Genomic DNA, 20,009 nt, shown 5'->3' on the forward strand with positions numbered 1-20,009 from the left:
CTGCTCCGGCCCCCTCACCCGAGCTCAGCTCGCCGCGGCCTTCTAGGCGTCCCCTCCTTCCCCGCTGTCCCCTAGAACTTCCCGTTCTTCACTTCACTGCGCCCCAGCTTCTCCAGATGCACCCCAGTCCGTCGCGCCGCAGACCCCCACCCTGCTAGGCCCCGGCGCGTGGGCCCCTGGGAGTTGTAGTTCATCCTCAGGTGCGGTGAAACGTTGGGGACATCAAGGACAAAGGGGCAGTCAAGACTACATCTCCCAGTGGTCACAGCGCGCAGGAGGTGGAGGATGGGCGGTCTAACTCCGCGGCCGCTGGGGACCCCTGGCGGGGACGAAGACTGCATCAGTCCAAGCGAGTGCTGATTCACGGCCCCGCCCTATATTCTTTGGGAAATTACCAGAGGAGGGGGCCAGGGCCTCCGCCCTGGCCTCTATTTCCGATATACAGTAACAGGCCATGAGGGGGACGGGGGATAGGGGGCGCGACCCCTGTAGATCCAAACTGTCAGAGTGGTGCCGGCCGGCAGATTTAATTAAGGAGCTAAACCTTGGGGGACTGTCACCCTCCCCTACAAGGTTCCAGCTCCCCATCCCTACCTTGAGGTTCTTGGACCTGACGAGGTGAAAACATGGAAGGATAGTTACCACCGGAGTACTGGTTAATTTGCAGAAAGGACGTAGCTGTCTGCAGGCTGACTGGAGAGCCCCTTCTTGCTCTCCAGGATGGAGTGTTCAAGATTCAATTCAGTTACCAAGAGCCTACTGTATGCCGAACACTGGGCTGTATCTGGGGGTTGACCAACCCTTCTCTCCCCACCTAGAACATACACATTAAGGTCAGACTGACAAATTCTTGCTCATATGCTTCCCTTTTTGACATTCCATGTAGCTCACACACCCCATAGTTTTGACTGCACATTTTACTGACTTCGTTTATTCAGCAATTATCTATTGAGCACTATGTTCTAAGCACTGTTCTAAGCAACGGGGTACAGCAGTGAACAAAAAAAATCCCTACCCAAGAAAAGAGGCAAGATAAAGATAAATATGTAGAGTATGTTAGAAAGTGATAAGGAGTAAAAAAATAAAGGATACGAAGTGTTGTGTATGAGAACCTAGAATGAAGGAGTTTCTGTGAGGGAATATTCCAGGCTCTGTGCTAGGTGCTGGAGGAAGGGGGAATGGAACCCTGCCCTCAAGGAATTTAGAATGTGTTAAGTATCTTTTTAAATTCTTTCAGGCTTGATAGGAAGAGGTTCTGAAAAACTTCTCCAGAGAGATTGGTAACATTTCCAACTCAGCCCTTAAAGGATGTGTAGGATTTGAGAGCAGGCAGAGGACACCAGCAGCAGGACTCAGAGGCAGGTTCCTATCAATATTTATTGATAGGCAAAGAATCCAATGTGTTTGTTGCCTGAAGGGATGGGTAGTGGGGCTGGGGATGGAGTCAGGAGCCAAAACATGAGGAGCCCTGAATGGCAGGCAAGGGAGTGAAGTCTTTATTCTGAAATAAATAGAAAGCCTGTGAGAGATTTTAATCAGGGCAGAAAAACGATAAGATGTGCATTTTGTCCTCCTCAACATCATTGCCTCCTCAGTGCTTAGCACAGTGCCCAGCACACAGTAAATATGCAGAACATATGAAATACAGAAATGAGTAAGTGAATGCATGCACTGTAGGGAGACTACTCTGGCAAGAGTGGAGATGGACTGAGTGAGGAGAGAGTCTAGAAATAGCTCTCTTCTCTCCCTCCTCCAACATAGGCTGTAGCCCCCCTTCTTTTACTACACCACCCAGCAAAATGCAACTGTGCTGGTGAATAAACCCTCCCACTTCCTTCTGTCTTTTACATGAGTGTTCGCCAAGTCATTCCTCTTCCTTTCTCTTCCTCCCTACAGGCCAGGCCTGAACCATTCTAGCCTGGACATCACAGGTCCATGGGAATGTCCTTTACAGCCAACCCTGGTTGTCCACATGTGGATTAAACGTACCAACGATTCAGGCTCCAGATGCTAACTCTCGGGAACTTCCTGGCACATTTCAGGCTGCCTCTCCGGCCTGCAGTCTCCACGTGGAGGCTTCCCTCCAGTGGTTCAGGAAGAGCTGGTCCTGCCCTCCTTTCCCTTCTTGATTTTTTTAAGACACTAGGCTTAAAGCTATAGCTGCCCAGCAGCCCCTAGCTGCTTAGAGGGCTGCTTCAGAGGCATGGCGACATTACACAGAGCAAAGGGCTTAATATTCTGGCTTCCCCCTCCACTGCCTGGTACTACTGAAAGCAGGGAGCAGGGAGGTGGAGAACTAGCATTCTGGCTTCTGCCTGGCTCCCAGCTCTATGTGCAAGGCCTGTCCCCTCTCTGGGTCTTAATTTCCCCACCTTTGAAGTAGAAATTAAACGAAATGAGCACTAAATGCTCCACCCAGCTGTGACAGTCATAGTTCTATATTCAGTATGTTCATCTTCTGAAATGGAAAGCTATTGGCATTCTTTAGCTGTGGAAACAGGGAATCTGTACCTGCAGACCTGGGAGATGGTTCAGTCCCAAGGATTCAGAGGCTCAGCATGATCCCTGACTTTTAGACCAGGAAGCTGAGACACAGAGATGCTGTGTGACCAGCCGAAGGTCACATATCAGTGACTGATAGAGCCTAAATTCAAACTCAGGCAGATCTTCCAGACTCCCAGCAGCAAGGGCACCCTTTCCTGACCAGGCTATGAGGATCTACCCCTTGGCATCTGGTCAGGAAAGGAGGTGACTCTGGTGACTGGCCTGACACAAGGGAACTCTGCAGGCACCCCGTATGGCTAACCCTCCGCCCCATCTCCAGCGCTGGAGGACGTGACCTTTACATGCATCCTCTCTGGCTGAGTTGGTGGACAAGCAGGCCAGCCAGAGACATTAGTGCCCTGCTGTTTCTGTGCAGTCATAAATCACTGCAGCCCCATCCCCTGGCTCCTGGCTTTCCCCTGCGGCTAGAAAGCTCCCTGATTGGTGTGGAGGCAGCAACAGCAGTAGCAGCAACTGCAGCATCTTCAGAAGCAGACCAGCAATGCTCCCCACTCTGTCCTCTGGGAACACTTCCCCCGTCACTGCCCTAGCAGGCTGGTCTTCAGTAGGGGCAGAGCACATAACAGATTCAGAGGCAAAGGACAACAGAGAAATCCCAGTGGGATGCCTCACCTCCTGAGGATACTGGGGCAGTGAAGGAAGCCTTTGCTGGGAGGTAGGACCCACAGGTTGAAGCCTGGACTTTGCTATTGATCTTGCTGGGTGATCTTGTGCTAGTCACTTTACCTCTCTGGGCCTCAGATTGTGCATCTATAAAATAAAAGAATTGGATGGATGCTTCTTAAGATCTTCCAGCTTGTAGCAACAGCCTTTCAAGCACTCTGCCTCAGTGTCTTCCCAGCCTCGCCCAGTAAAAGATCTGACAGATCTTTACAAATGTACATCCCATCTTCTTCCTCCCTTGCCTTGGCTCCACCATGCATGCCACTCCCACTGCATATGGGCCAAAGTCCCTGCTCCTTAGCCTGGAATTCAAGGCCTTTCCTGAGGGCTCCTGTCTACCTCTCCAGCTGCATCTCACACAGGGCATACAACCTTGGCATTTCCCGGCCTCGCAGTACCTTCTTCCAACTCCGGGTCTTTTCAAAAGCTGTCCTTCTGCTGGGATCTCCTTCTCTTCCCACCCCCATTCAATACTTACTCCCTCATCTTTCAGACTCAGACGCTGTGAGTTGAACTGACTACACCCTCTCAGTGCCCTCCGGCCCCCTCAGTTCCCACGCTACATACTTCCAGAATGGAGTCTAGACCTCCTTAATGCACCTGTATGTATATGAGTCTGTCTTTCCCCAGGGTCTTACAAACGGATTCCTCAAAGAAAGAGATCCATCTGAGTCACCTCTGAGCTCCAAACCTTGCATGGAGCAGGTACTCAGGAAAGTTTTGTTCAATGAAAAAGACTCTGCTTTAAGAAAGGATCGACCTAGTGATGTTCTTTCCTCTTGAGAAGGACTTGAAAGTTTTTGCCCCAAAACAAGCGGCTGTGGCCAAGTTGCAGCAAAAACTCAGGAAGGCAGAACTATAGACAATCCCAGGAGCAAACAGGGCCGCAGCCAGAAAGGATGGTCTTGCAGAGGATCCCGACAGAGGATTTTGAAGAAGGGCCTGTTGACACGGAGCTGATGACTCACAGAAATTCTCTGTTTCCAGTACCTAGAGCTGACCGCCCCTCACCAAACCAGCATCCCTAAATCCAGGGCCTCTCTCTCAGACCCCCAAAAACAGACTGGGCTGGAAAAAGGGAGAGACTGAAAAGTCTACTATATCTTTACATTTTAAGTTTTGCATTGCCCAAAAAAGAGCCAACTTCAAAATTTACCATACCAAGGGAATGTCTGTCACCATAAAAAATGGGCCATTGTCTCAAACAAAAAGATAAACTATCCCCATTCTCAAGAGACCCAACGTTGCAGGGAAGAAGAACCTGGCCTAGAACCTTCTCCCAGGGGCCAGCCCCATGGCATAGTGGTTAAGTTCGCGTGCTCTGATTCGGCGGCCCGGGGTTTGCAGTTTCGGATCCCGGGCATGGACCGACGTACCGCTTATCAAGCCATGCTGTGGCGGCGTCCCATATAAAGTACAGGAAGATGGGCAGGGATGTTAGCCCAGGGCAAATCTTCCTCAGCAAAAAGAGGAGGATTGGCAACAGACATTAGCTCAGGGCTAATCTTCCTCACCAAAAAAAACTTCCCTCAAACCTCAGCTGTGTGAACTTGCACCAAGTGCTTCACCAATCTGGACCCGATTCCACACTGAATCTTAAAGAGAAATCTGCCCCCGTCCTCTGAATCGGACTGTAAAATGAATGTATTCTTTGACTTTGTAGAGGGGTCTGAAGCAAGTGTTTTGATGCTTGGAACTCCAACAGAGGTCAAATGACTCATGGGAGACCCATGGTGATGGAGATGGTGGCAGCCAGCTGTTCACAAAGAGTGAGGCAGGTGTAAGCTGCAGAGAGCCCACCAGTTTCATCTCATTTCGAGGAAGCAGTGTCTCCATCAGCTGAAGCTGTCTGGTAATGGTGTGGGCTGAATCTGGAGAGGCTGGGATAGGAATCGGGGGTCAGGGACCAGCAGATAAGAAGGACCAGAAGACCAGCCAGTCAGAAGTGATGCTGAGCAGTGATTCTCAACCTAGCTGTGCATCACAGTCCCCCAATACCTGAGGGGAGCTTGTTTAGAATACAGAGTCCAACATACTGGGTCAGATTCTCCAGCAGCGGGGTCTAAGAACCCCTATGTTTTCAAAGCTCTCTGAGGGATCCTTCCACCATCAGTGGTCTGCCAGGGTGACCTCAAAAGGCTCGGGCAACTCTGAAGGAAGGCAGGCTGGGTTGCCTGAAGAGGAAGTGGAGTGGCCATGAGGCCTTCTGAGAGCTGGCTAGAAGAGCTGGGGGAATTGGCATTTTCTTGTGTTGGCCATTCTGCCGAGTCAGCCCAGCACTAATGCTTCCAGAGTGCAAATCCCACTTGGTCATGTAATATGAACGCTGGAGCTGACGCAGCAGGCAGACAGGAGCCCAGGCTGCACCAGGGGAGAAGAGGTAGACACAGACACTCAGCACCAACTCCCTTCTCGAGCCTGGGGACAGGCAGGGGCAAAAGGCACCCCCTCCACACCAAGCCTTGAGTGAATCGAGATGACTCAGAAGCATGGGGCCTGCACTGTCTTCTAGGTTTCAGAGCCAGCCAGATCCCTCCCCATCTTCCTGGAGTTTGGGGTTGGTAATTGGAGGGGACGGCAGAAGGACTCTTGTTCTTCCAGTAGAGGAACCCCTTAGGCAGCAAGCCATCTCCTGGGTGTCAGCCCTTGCTAGCACACTTCCAGCCTCAGGCAATTACCATTTCCTGAGGTCCCCCTGCCTCTGTGGGACAGCACTCACATTCCCAGACCCTCTGCCCATTGTTCCTCATTCTACCTTCTGGTGTTACAGAAAAAGGAGAACTCTTCTTCTCCCCAACAGCCTTTTACATTTGAGGCCAGAACACATGAAGCACTTTTGTCTCCACATTGGACAAGCTTCCCTAGGAGCAGAGAGTGGGTTTTAGTGTGTGCTTTTCTCCATCCATAATGCCTGGTGCAGGATTGGAATGGAGAGATGGCCAAAGAAATGATGGCCAGGACACGCGCTACTGAGCTCTTGACCCCCGCCCCTCCACGCCTGCCTTCAGAAATGTGTGCCCAAAGGGTTATACAAGGCCTAGGAGCATTTCATGACAAGTGGGGGTTTGGCCTCCAACCCCAGGGCACCCACCCCCAACCTAGGCTGGGCCAGGTGCCTATATCACAGGCTGCCTCGGGGGTCTATAATCAATGCTTTGTCCTCCTCCTCCTAAGGCCACGCCTCAGTTTCTAACACTCAGATGGCAAGGAAAGGCCAATAAGTAAGAAAAAACAGGAGGGCAGATGCGTTTGCCATGTCCCCATAGACAGTAAAGAAGCCACACATCAGATGAGAAATCCAAGGCACAGAGAGGTTAAGTAACCTGTCTAGGTCACACAGCTTGTGAGTGGAGGGACTAGGTCATAAAGGAGGTTCACATGTCTCCTGTTCCTCATCCCACCATCCAGAAGCACCACCTCAGTGGAGGGAATTTCTTCTTCATTGTTGGCCTCTTTTCAGAGCCAACGAAGGCAGGCCTGACTCCCTACACACATCTGGGTTTATTTCTAACCTCTCCTGTGGGAGGATGCAGATAAAGCTGGGTAGAAGTGGGGGACAGAGAGAGGAAGTGAATGACCTGCTCACTCACGGGAGTGGGAAGGAATATGATCTCTAGCGAGATGAGGTAAAGCCAAGGCCCTCCTGGAGAAGTTGGAGCGACAGTAGTTTCCAGGTGTACTGCCCAAGGGTGTGGCCATCCATGCTGGATTCAGGGGCCTGGGACAGCAAACAGAACACTGGAGACTTCGGTTCTACCAATGTTTTGCTGAATAACCTTACACAAATTACTTCTCTTCTCTGGATCTCTGTCCTTCCTCTGCAAAATGAGGAACCAATGATCTATCAGCTCAAAACAAGCCACTTGGGTTAACAATAAAATCTTTACATTTTCTGGCCTTCGGTGAAATGATATGAACTCCAGTTATTCTGTGCAAATCAGAAGTGCTCCCTGATATCAGGGGGGTTTCCTGGCTAACAATGACATCATGGGGATTTCCTGGGTTCTGGGGGTGGGGGAAGGGAGGATACATAAAATGGGTGGTGAGAGGCACCAAGGCTGGGACTCTCAGCATGGACCAGATGCTGCCGTTCAGATTCTTCAGCTAGGAAGGATTTTAAGCAAGGGACAGATGGAGTCAGATTTGCATTTTAGAATGGTCACTCTGGCAGCTGGAGTAGAAAGTGGATTGGACGACGAGACCAGAGGAAGGGAGACCATTTGGGGGGTTCCTGTAACAGCCCCTGTGCAAGGTGGTGGCAGTTGGGTTAGGGCAGCAGTGGTGGCTGTGGAAGGAGGGAGATGCCCAGCATGACTCCTAGGAAAGTGGGTGGACAGGGATGGTCCCATTCGCCTACATAAAGCAGATTTAAGGGAAAAATGATGGGTTCCATTTGGAAAGTAATGAATGTGAAAGGATATATCCAAGTGAGATGCCCTGGTTGGGTCTGGACATAGAAATTTGACTTCTCAGTGGGAGGTGGACCTGTGGGCCTCAGAAAAGTATAAATGGGAAGGGGGTTGAGGTATAGGGGTGGGCCAGCAAAGACGGGCTCAGAAGGAGACCCGGAGGGAGAATCGGGAAAACCAAGAGTCCATGGGACTCAGGGATCGCAGAAGGATGTGACCGTCCAACACTCGTGGTGCTTCACAGTGCCAGATGTCTCCAGAAAACTCATGTAAGGACAGAAAAGGAGGCCTTTTCATGAGTTAGTGCATCTTTGTTGATCTCAGCAAGTGCAATTTTGGTGGGGCCCAACTCCAGTGGTTCAGGATGGCAGGGGGTAAAGAGGTGACAAATTAGGATTTGGAGATGACTGTTTTCATTAGTAATTTAATGGTCAGATGAAGATGGGAGAAGCTGATACTGCTGGTGGCTCAGGGCAGAGGGAGGGTTCCATTTGTCTGGAAAAGGCTGGAGATTGTTTAAATGCTCAGGGGAAAGAGTCTGGAGAGAGGGAGGCCAGAAGGATGCGGGGCTGGAAGGGACAGGTGGGTGAATTGAGGTGGGGGAGATCAGGAGCCCTGGAGGAGGGGTCAGCTGGGATGGAAGGCGGGAGAGATGGACTTCCGAGTGGAGAGCAGTGAGGTTCCTGGGAACCTCCTTCTCTGAGAAAGAGAAGCTGAAGTCATCTGCTGAGTCATGGGAGGAGGAAGGGAGGAGGCTGGTGAACAGGCTGAAGCTTTGAAGGAGCTTCTGGAGAGGGTGGAGGAGTGAGCTGGGGAAAGGCCAGCCATTCAAGGACCAGCTGGGCCTGGAGGCTGCGCACACGGGGACCCCCATCTGCCCGGCCCTGTGGTTTTCTCCAGCGGCCCTCAGCAGTGTGGGCCGTGAGCTGAGAAGGTCGAGGTCAGACCACCCAGAGCAGGCAGTGGTCAGCATGGCCAAGGGACTGAGAACAGGGAGCCCAGTCAAAGGAGTGAGTGCTGGGATGGGCCAAGGACCAGGTGAGGTGGCGGAAATAGAGGCCAGGAGGGGGCAGGAGCTGGAGGCCTCAGGGACATGGAAGAACAGTAGAGGGGTACAGTGAAGTAGGGGTGCCAGAGGATCAGGAGAGTGGGGTGTCGTCATTCTGGGAGGCCCCCCAAGACTCGGAGAAAATTCTAGGGAGTAGACATGGGCTAGAGTGAGGCCCAGGTTTGAAGAGGTTCCCCTGAGAGGCTCTGGTGGAAGATGCTATGTCCTGTGGATGCTGGAATCCCCCAGAATGAGGCAGGGCCTGAGGAAAGAGACAAACTACAACCAGGGGTCAAAGACCTCAGGAATGCTAACCAGGAACGGCCGTTTCGGCAAAGGGCAAGGCCTGAGCCCCAAGGAAGGGGGTTTGCCCAAGGCGTTCGGAAGAAGCAGCACGGCCAGCAGGGCAGCTAGTGGCTTGGACCTTCACACCTTTCTGTTCTGCCTGGCACAGAGGCCCTGCCACCCTCACATCTTGCTCCCCTGACTCTGATGTCTGGGCCAGCACCTCCACCTCTAAGACAGAGTTGAATCAGGCCTCTTGAACTTCATAACGAGGGAAGAGGAAGCCAAGGACTTGAACAAATGGGAGCATGACTACGGAATTCCCCTGCTTTGTAATTTTTATCCACTGGGTCATGCAGGTGACTGAGGAGAGGCATCAGACAGAGTAGGGGCGACCGTGATTCCTGAAGGGCTGCATGTCCTGGGGTTACTCCTGGGGCAGGGGAAAGGCCAGGAAGGAGGCCCTGAGGCAGACAAAAAAAAACAGATGAGAAAAGAGTAATGGCGGAGAGACAAACACACAGGGGTGCAGACACGGACATAGAGAGAGAGACAAGGATCTGACAGAGGGACAGTCAGGAAGACAGACCGCTTGGGACAGAGACGGGGAAAGAAGGCGCTGAGCAGGCTGGCCACGCACCCACGGCTCATCCCAGAAGCTGCTGGGCTGGACCAAATCAGTGCAAGGTGGATGGTTGTTTTGGGAAGGCAGCGGCCGCCAGGCCAGGCAGATGGGTCCTCTCTTCCATCTGCACAACCTGCTACAGAAAGCCCAGCCAGGTGACCCTGTTTGCCCACAGGCAGACCGAGGAGTGGTCCTGAGGGCTTCCTCCAGGGCAGCAGGAGGACGGAGAAGGGGGCTGCTTTGAAGGCATGGATCCCTGCTCTGCCTCTCACTAGCAGTGAGGTTTGGCAGCCACTGAGCTCCCTGTCATCATTCTCATCTGTCAAATGGGAACAGCCACCCCAGTCCTCAGTGATCCTGACGTTTTCACCTGCTCCACAGAGACAGGGACCTGGATAACCTGGGGTGTTAAGGGTGTCCTTCAGGTCCAAGAAGAACTTGGAGGTAACAGATGCCTTCTCTTCCCAGCACCCTTTGGGGATAGTTCCAAAAATGTGGCCAAGCAGTTTAGGCTAAGGGTGGTGAGTCAGGAGAGTAGGTTGTGACCCCAGCTCCCAGGGCTGCACAACTCATAAAGGTCCCATCAATGAAGGGCTCCTCTCCACCTCCCCTCATCGAAGGGCTCCTCTCCACCTCCCCTCATCCCTAAACCCCAACACTGAGCCCTTATGCTGGGTGCCAGGCCATGCCACACAAGGAGGAAAGGACATGTTTCATTGCTCTGTCCTAAGTGTCCAAGGGCTCTGCCCCAGATGGTGGCCCTCCACAATGGGGCTGGAAGAGACCCTCCTGATCACCAAAGCCATCTGCAAACTGGCCTCATCCTGCCTCTCCGCCATTCATTTACCCCTTCATTCATTCAAATGTTGAGTGCTTACTAGGTGCATAAATCTGGTAGGTAAGACAAATAATGACACGTGATGAGAGAGGTGAGCCCAAGATGCTGGGAGAGGAACTAGAGGGGACCCTCACCCTATCCCCACCTATCCAAATTCCTATCCTTAAACTCCAGCTTAAATGCTCCCTCTTCCAGAAGGCTTCCCAGAACTTCTGCTAGGAGTGACTTCTTCTGCCTCTAAGCTGATGACACTTCTTCTCCAAAGCCCCATACACTGGGATCTTATACAAGAGCCAAGAATGTATATACATTCTATCTCTATAGAGTGTCTCCTTTTTGGGGCAGAGCCCAGATCCCAGTCATCTTTGCATCTTACAGAGCCAGCACAGTAGCACAGGATGATAGTTCAACACATACATATTAGTTGTGTGTCTTTGAACCTCAATGGAGTTCAACAGATGCATGATAGTTCGTGTCTTTAAGCCTCAGTCTCTTCACCTGTAAAGTGGGGATAATAATTTTCAGTTCCCAGTGTGGCCAGATGGATCAAGTGAGATATCGCATGTGAAGTCTCCTGGCAAGGAAGAGCCTTGACAGCTCTGCACAGCCATGGCTGTTGCTAATAATATTGCAATCTCGGGGCAAGAGCAGGACTCAGAGAGACAAGGAGCAGGCGTCTCTCTGTCTGCAGCTTTTCCTCCTGTCTGACAGTAGTGGAGGAGCTCTCTGAGCCTGAAACAACCCACATGTGGGCAGTCAGACTGCAGCGGGAAGAGAAGCCAGGGAGAGCCTGGACACCCAGGTTCCAAGTCTACCTCTCGCTCAGGTGGGTGATCTTGGGCAGGTCAGTCTCTTCCCTGAGCATTAGTTTCTCCATCTGCTGAACAGGAATAATAACCTCTGGCTGGCTGGCAGCAAAGATGAGGTGAGGCCCTGGTGGAAGTAGGAACATGTGGGAACGCCTATGTCAATGTCCAAATGCCATGCAGTTGTGGAGCCACAGTGAGGTATGCACCAACTCCTCTGCAGACATCACCCCTTCCCTTTCACCCCCTGCCTGGGTCAGACAGCAGCCCCTCTCCTTAGGAGACTGGGCACAATTTCTGGCCCAGAGTGGTGCTCAAATATTTGTTTAACAAGAGAATAAATGAACAAATAAATAAATGGCGCCCCAGGGAGGGAGCGTCACTCTAAGGCTCCTGAAGCATAGAGCCCCCTTAGGACAGGTCAACAATTCATCCTCGGCTCACCATGTCTATACCACGTCCACCAGAGTCCAAACCATCATCATCTGTCTCTTGCGTTATTGCAGAAGTCTCCAAACTGGTTTCCCTGTTTCCATCTTCTCTTTTATCTTCCCTACCATCTATCTCTTCTCCACAGAATGTCCAGAGAGATCTTTTTAAAACTCGGATCTTATTATGTCTCTCCTCTGTTTAAAATCCTCTAATTAGCTTCCTAGTGCCCTCAGGATAATCTCCATAATCTTTAATGAGCCTACAAGGCTCCCCTCCCATCTCAATCCACCATCTCCCCTGAACTTCTGTTCCAGCCATGTGATTCTCTTTCCATTCCTGCAATAAGGCCATGTTCCCTTTCCTCTCTTTAAAAGTTATTTTCTTCCAAAAGCCCTCCCTGGACCCTCCCCCTAGATTACGTTAGGAGTCCCTGCAACCTCTGAGTTAGCACTCTGCTCTTCCCCATTGCAACTCTCATCAGGCTTTGATGTAACCATTGGTTTGTCTCCCAACTCCACTGTAAACTCCAGAGGAGCAAGGACCTGGTTTGCTCTGCGATGGGCCTTTTCACCCCTGCCTAGCACAAGGAAGGGGCTCGAATACTGGCTGAGTAGCTGAGTGAGCTGGAAAGAAAGAAAAACTGCAAGGAGTAAGATAAACTCTAGACACATCAGGAGCAGAGGCCAGGGCGGCTGGGTGGAGAGAGTGGCAGGGCCAGCGCGGGAGACAGAGCACCAGGCCTTGACTACGAGTTTGAGAAGGAAACTGCTTAGCTCCAGAGACCACCCTCCCCACCTCGCCTACATCGCAAAGGCCGTCAGGGCCAACTCCGGAGACCACACGGACCATATGCTCAGCGTGACCCGCAACCCCATGCCTCTACGCAGCTGGTTGTGTTAAATGCTCAGTCTGGTGCAGACGTCTGCGAGTGTCCGGGCCCTCCTCCTTCTAATTCCAGTTTTATAGAAAACTGGCTTTACAATTTTAACAGGCCTCTGTAGGTTAATCTTCCCCTCTGAAAACAAGAGGAAAGATTCCAGCCCGGCCCGATTGGGGGCCAAACGCTATTTTAAGCTGCGAATGGCCGCACAGATTAGAAAAGGTCGCCTTCACCCCAGGCGCTTGGGCCCCTTCCAGACTCTTCCTCCTTGTCGCCGCGTAGGCCCCACCAGAGCTCCGCACGCAGTGTTCAGCCAGCCCCGCCCCTCCACTGGCCAAGCCCTGGACTCTCCCAAAAGCCTGGAGGGGCGCGCCGGAGAGGGGCTGATTCGAGGGGAAGAGAGGGCCGTCTCCTTTGCCTTTGGCTCCGCCCCACCCGCACTCCTCAGCTTGCTGTGATTGGCCGTGGCGTTCCCAGCCTCTCCAATCGGGAGGCTACCGCGGAGCCAAGGGTAGGGCTTCGGTTCCCACGCGGGCCAGACTCCTCTCGCCTCGCCTTCCCCCCTCGCCGCGCCCGCCCCGCTCTGCCCCGCGGCCGTGACTCAGCAGGAAGGCGCGACCCGACCGGGCCCCTTCTGGCCCGAGGGCTGCCACCCCCTCCCGGTCCACGCTGCTGAGCGGATGGGGCCGGGAGGAGGATTTGCGGGCTGAGGTGGGAGTCCCGAGACCTGGTCCCTGACGAGACCTGGTCTCTGATATTTCTCTGTGACCCAGAGAAACTCCTGACCCTTCTCTGGCCCTTGGCTTCCCTTCTGTACAGTAGAGATAAGGCTAAACACTTCCCAGGGCGGTCATGAGACAGGCTAGTACTAGTTAGTAAGAAAAGTGTGGGGCTTTTTGGAGTTTGACGGTTCAGGGTGCAAATCCTGCTCCCTGCTTAGCTAGCTGTGTGATCCTGGCCAATCCCTAAATCCTCATGTGTAAAATCAGACAGCAATTTTACCTCCGTCTCTCAGGTTGGGACAGTGAAATGAGACAGTGTACACAAACGGGGAGGGGAAACAAAACGACTTAGTTTCATAGGTGGCTGCAGAATTCCAATCAAGAGAGCCAGTGTTGATAAGCAAAACAAAAAGAGCAATTTTGGAAAGTTGGTCCTGGAGGCTAGGCAGTAGACAAGATAACTAAATAGTTCTGCATAAGAAATGTGCGAGAACCCAAGTGAAAAATGGGCAAAGGACTTGATAGACATTTCTCCGCAGAAGATATCAAATAGCCAATAAGAACAAGAATTAATTATAATCAGTATAATTAGTCATTAGGGAAACACAAACCAAACCAGGAGATAACGCTTCACAACCACTAGGATGGCTAGAATTTTGTGTGTGTGTGTGTGTGTGTGTGTGTGTGTGTGTGTGTCAGGAAGATTGGCCCTGAGCTAACTAACATCTGTTGCCAATCTTCCTCTTTTTGCTTGAGGAAGATTGTCCCAAAGCTAACATCTGAGCCAACCTTCCTCTATTTTGTATGTGGGACGCCGCCACAGCATGGCTTGATGAACAGTGTAGGTCCGTGCCCAGCATCCGAACCCTCAAACCCCAAGCAGCCGAAGTGGAACATGCGAACTTAACCACTATGCCACCAGGCAGCCCCTAGAATTTTTTTTTAAAGGGAGGGAGGGGATAACAAGAGTTCGTAAGGATGTGGAAAATTGGAACCCTTGTGCATTGCAAGTGGGAATGTAAAATGCTACAACCACTGTGGAAAACAGTTTGGCAGTTCCTCAATGTTAACCATAGAATTACCATATTATCCAGCAATTCCACTCCTGGGTATATCCCTGAGAGAAATGAAAACAGATTCTCAAACAGATACTTGTACACAAATGTTGATAGGAGCATTACTCATTATAGCCAAAAGGTGGAAACAGCCCAAGTGTCCGTCAACAGATGACTGGATAAACACAATTTGGTAAGCCCATACAAAGGAATATTACTTCACCATAAAAAGGAATGAAGTACTGATACCTGCTACAATGCAGATGAACCTTGAAAACGTTATGCTAAGTGATAGAAGCCAGATACAAATGGCTACACATTGCATGATTCCATGTCTATGAAATGTCTAGAATAGGCAAATCCATAGAGATAGAAAGTAGATTAGTGGTTGCTAGGGGCTGGGGGGAGGGAGAATGGGGAGTAACTGTTAATGAGTATGACTTTTTTTTGCGGGGTGTGTGATGAAATGTTCTGGAATTAGATTGTGGTGATGGTTGCACAACCTGTGAATATACTAAAAACCACTGAATTGTACATTTTAAAAGGATGAACTTTACGGTATGTGAATTATCTCAAAAAAGCTGTTATTAAAAAAAAAAAGCAGTGAACAAAAATGTGGGAGTCAGAGGGCTTGCAAAGAAGGAGGAGAAGGAAGGAGGTTACAGGAGAGAGGGAGAGTCCCAGCATTGGGGTAGGCTGTAAGGGCTGGAGAAGAGAAAATGAGTGAAAATTACCTGGTAATATGTATGTGTGTGGCGATAGTGATGGTGGTGGTGGTGTATGTGAATATACACAAGGGCTTTTTAAAAACAGGGTATCTGGGCCGGCCCCATGGCTTAGCGTTTGGGTGCGCGCGCTCCGCTGCAGGCGGCCCAGGTTCGGATCCCGGGCGCACACCGATGCGCCGCTTGTCCGGCCATGCTGAGGCCGAGTCCCACATATGGCAACTAGAGGGATGTGCAGCTATGACATACAGCTATCTACTGGGGCTTTGGGGGGGGGGGTGGATTCTAAAAACAGGGTATCTAGGCCGGCCCGGTGGCTTAAGCAGTTAAGCGCGCGTGCTCCACTACTGGCGGCCCGGGTTTGGATCCCGGGCGCGCACCCACGCACCGCTTCTCCGGCCATGCTGAGGCCGTGTCCCACATACAGCAACTAGAAGGATGTGCAACTATGACATACAACTATCTACTGGGGCTTTGGGGGAAAAAAAAAAAAAGGAGGAGGATTGGCAATAGATGTTAGCTCAGAGCCGGTCTTCCTCAGCAAAAAGAGGAGGATTAGCATGGATGTTAGCTCAGGGCTGATCTTCCTCACAAAGAAATAAAAAAAATAAAAATAAAAACAGGGTATCTAATTTTCAATTTTAAGTTGTTTGTTGGGTCCTTGCTGCAAATCATCAGCCAAGTGTGCTACACGCACAGCCTGAAGTTAGTGGAACTTCAAGAGTGAAGGGCTTAGTCAGTGAACAGGAAAAAGAAGTCATGGAGGAGGCAAAAGCAGATGGGAGATTCACAAATCAGCAGGAGTCAGGGATACTCAGCAGAATCTACACTCCCTCAGAATTCCCGAGGTTTTTGGTAGGGATGCTGGGTATACTTACTTGAATGGGAGATACCTGGCTGGGTCCTTTTAATTAAATCTGAAGAGGTAAGGTGCACTCAGCAAGTTCAACCTCCTTCAAGTTCACCTCCTTCAAGGAGGGGGGAGATATTCAAGAGGCTGACATCTGGGGCACCTATATCACTCACTTTCCAATGGATTCTCATCACTCTTAGAATAAAACTCCCCCTGCAGTCTAAAAAGCCCTGAGCGGTATGGCCCTTACCAGCTTTTCTGACTCATCTCTTAGCACGTTCCTCTTTGCTCAAATCACAATGCCCTTCTCACTGGTCCTTCTGCAGGCCAGGCTAAATCTGCACTGATGGACCTGGAATAGTCCTCCCCAAACCTTTTCGTGGCCAAAAATGTTCATGGCCAGCTCCCTCCCACTACTCAGGCCCAGCTCAAGCCTCACCTCCTCAGAGGCCTTCCCTGACCACCCACTCCCTACCACAACACCCTGCTTTATGTTCTTTATAGCACCAATCCCTAGCTCAAACTCTCTTCGCTATTGATTGGCTCAACAGCTTATCATAGATCTTCTCTTGAAGATCATCTCTGTGTCATGCAAATAGGAACCTGGTCTAGATCTCTTCTTGCTCTGCAGCCAGAGCCCAGGCCCAGCATACAGGTGCTCCAGAAGTATTTGCTCATATCCTCCATTCACTTGACAAATATGATTTGAGCACCTTCTGTGTGTGAGGTCCTGTGCACAAAGTTGGGCACAACAGACCCAGACCCAACCCTCAAAGGCCCCCTGGGCTAATGGAAGATACGGCCAAGTCAGCAGTCTGCTGAGATGCAGGGGTGAGTGCTGTCTCTGGGGAGGTACAGGGTGTGATGCGGGCTCCTAGTCCAGACAGGGAGGGGGTGGTATCAGCGAAGGCCTTCTGGAGAAAATGAAAGCTGAGATGTGAGGCTAAATAAGAGTTGACTAAAGGGAAGGAGGGAAGAGGGTGATGCATATTCCAGGCAGAGAGAACAGTATGTGCAGAGGCCTGGTGGGAAGAAAGCCCAGACATTAGAGGAATTAAAAGTAGTTCAGCCTGGCTAGATGCTGGCAGCAAGTGGTGAGGGATGATGCTGAAAACACAGGCAGAGCCAGGCTGTGCAGGACCTTGTAAACTGAGCTAAGGAGTTGAGGAAGAGCACTGGGGAACCGTGGAAGGGGTTTGAGCAGGGACGTGGCACCATCAGATTTGCAAACATTAGGCAATTCACTTTTCTTGTGATATGGGGAATGGGTTAGAGACAGGAAGACAGTGATGAAGCCCTGGTCAGAAATGTGGGGATGGAGAGAAGGGGACAAATTCCAGCAGGGCCTGGGAGATGGAATCATAGGATTTAGTGATTAGTTTTTGGGGGGTGGGGATTGTTGGAGATAATACTCAGGTTTCCAGCTTAAGCTTGTGGTCAGTAGTGCTACTTACTAAACAGGGAAACCCAGGTTTAGGGGAAGGTGACAAAGTTCTGAGTGGGACAGGATGAGTTTCAGGAGAGCGCAGGGCACTCAAATCAACACTGGATTTTTCTTTTTTTTTTTTTTAATTAATTAATTAATTAATTTTTCCCCCAAAGCCCCAGTAGATAGTTGTATGTCATGGCTGCACATCCTTCTAGTTGCTGTATGTGGGACGCGGCCTCAGCATGGCCAGAGAAGCAGTGCGTCGGTGCGCGCCCGGGATCCGAACCTGGGCCGCCAGCAGCGGAGCGCGCACACTCAACCGCTAAGCCATGGGGCCGGCCCAGCACTGGATTTTTCTATGAGTTTCTCAAGGCTAAAAGCCCTGTCGTATTTATCTCAGTAGACCAGTCCCAACCCCAGTAGACCCTGGCACATGCAACACCAAATGTGCTCAGTAAAACAGTGAGCAGAACCAGCCCTAATAACTGGCTGGAAAACAGGTTTCAGGTAAACCCCACAGGGCAGAGAACAATTGAGGAGCCGGAGAGCCTAGGTCAGGATGGGCTGGGTGAGGCTGCTCTGATAAACAACCCCCAATCTTGGTAGTTTACAACAACAAAGTTGTAGTTCTCCCTCACTCTATATGTGCATCTTCAGTCAATGGAGGCTGTGCTCCAGGCGGCCCTCACTCTGGGACACAGGTTGGTGGAGTCTCCACCATTTGGAACCTCACTGGTCACCCCGAAGCAAGGGAACTTGGCAAATTGTGCTCAGGTCCTTGAAGGCTTCTGCCTAGGGGTAGACTTCCACTCACATTTCATTGGCCAAAGCATGTCATAGGGCCATGCCTCACTTCAAGAGGGCAGGGAAGTGCAAATCTACCATGTGCCAGGAAGAGGAAGAACTGCGCATATTGGTGACCAGTATTCATGAGCATCAGGAATCTTAGGTTCTTATCCTGGGTCCACTGTGCAAACTTGGCCAAGTCATTTCCTCTCTCTGAGCCTCAGTTTTCTCTGTCTGTAAAAAGGGATGATAACACTTCCCTCGCAGTGCTGCTATCTGGGTTAATTGAGAGACTGTTGATGAAAACACTTTGTTTAGAGGGGAAAGGGGAAGCTGTGATACTTCTCATGACAATGGAGAGGCACACTCAAATGCGGGTGTGGCCGGAGTGGCTATGACCACGGTCTAAGCAGAATCTGAGTGTGCTGCATTCAAATTTGGGGGCTGCAGGGTGGCTAGAGCGACCCTGTCCCTCTGCTCCAACTCCCTGAATTCTTAAGAAATTTCATTACTTTCATTCCTCCAGTCCTCCTCCCTCCAGTGACACAGTGGATCTCAGAGAGCTCTCTGATAAATGGAGACAAAGCCATTACTGCCAAGAGCTGATGGAGTTCAAAGCTGAAGTGTCTGCCTCACTCCTTGGCTGGGAGCCAGGACCCAGGCTTGCAGCCTGTGGGAGGCAGAATAATGGCCCCCCCAAAGATGTCCACAGCCTAATCCTGGAGCTCGTGAATATGTTACCTTTCACGGCTAAAGAGATTTTGCAGGTGTGATTAAGTTAAGGACCTTGAGATGGGGAGAGTATCCTGGATTATCCAGGTGGGCCTAATATAATCACAAGGGGCCTTAGAGGATGGAAGAGGGAGGCAGAAGAGTCAGAAAAGGAGATGAGATAATGGAAGCAGCGGTCAAAGTGATGCAATTGCTGGCTGGAAGGAGGTCCTGGGCAGGCACGGAATGCTGGCAGCCTCTAGAAGATGGAAAAGGTAAGGAAATGGATTCTCTCCTAGATCCTCCAGAAGGAACCGCCCCACCAACACCTTGAATTTAGCCCAGGACCCATTTCAGACTAGCGACCTCAAGAACAGTAGGATAGTAAGTTTGTGTTGTTTTTAAGCCACTAAACTTGTGGTAATTTGGTACAGCAGCTATAGGACATTAATATAGAGCCTGTGTGCTGGACCTGGAGGGCAGAGGCTTGACTGGGACAGTTGCTGCTGGCAAGTCCCCCACCCTGGGGCTGAGGAAGGCTCTGGCAGGATCCCCTACTTCTCTCTACCCCTGGAGCTCCAGGTGAGGTACCCCAAGAGCAGCCCAGGGGGAAGGCCCAAGGCTGCTTTGCTCTCCCTCAAATCCCTTTCTGCCTCCTATCGACTTTTCTCTTCTAGTGACTCCCCCGCCTTGCTATGTGACCTTGAGCAGACCCCTTCCTTTTGCAGAACCAAGATTTCTCTATATGCCAAAGGAAAGCAGGGATGGGCTAGGGGACCCTCTAGGGGCCTTCCAGGCCTGACATCGTGAGTCAGCATTTCCAGGATGTGTGGGCCTGCTGAGAGCTCTCTGATGATGCTCTTGAACCGCCCTGCATCCCCAAGCTGGTTTCCTCCAGAGAGTCCTAATCAGAGTCTTTCCTGCTGCCACAAACAATGCACTTGTGCCCAAACACTGACCTCAGTTAAAAGACAGGGGGGGGCCGGCCCCATGGCTTAGTGGTTAAGTGCGTGCGCTCCGCTGCTGGAGGCGTGGGTTCGGATCCCAGGTGCGCACCAACACACTGCTTCTCCAGCCATGCTGAGGCCGAGTCCCACATACAGCAACTAGAAGGATGTGCAGCTATGACACACAACTATCTACTGGGGCTTTGGGGGAAAAAAATAAATAAATAAAA

The 20,009-nt window shown here is 51.2% G+C and overlaps 1 protein-coding gene across 1 annotated transcript in view; it reads right to left on the reverse strand.

Moving 5' to 3' along the window:
• Positions 1-5: 5 nt before the first annotated feature.
• Positions 6-20,009, reverse strand: part of SSC4D (scavenger receptor cysteine rich family member with 4 domains) — a 36,710-nt gene continuing 16,706 nt past the window's right edge. Inside the window, exons 14-15 of the mRNA XM_058569033.1 lie at positions 3,178-3,315; positions 6-814 (exon numbers count right to left, since the gene is read on the reverse strand). Coding sequence (XP_058425016.1) covers positions 657-814; positions 3,178-3,315 — 296 coding nt within the window. The 3' untranslated portion in view covers positions 6-656. The remainder of the gene's footprint in view (positions 815-3,177; positions 3,316-20,009) is intronic.

Source organism: Diceros bicornis, chromosome 26 (assembly GCF_020826845.1).
Source record: "Diceros bicornis minor isolate mBicDic1 chromosome 26, mDicBic1.mat.cur, whole genome shotgun sequence".
In the NCBI taxonomy this organism is placed as follows: Eukaryota; Metazoa; Chordata; class Mammalia; order Perissodactyla; family Rhinocerotidae; genus Diceros; species Diceros bicornis.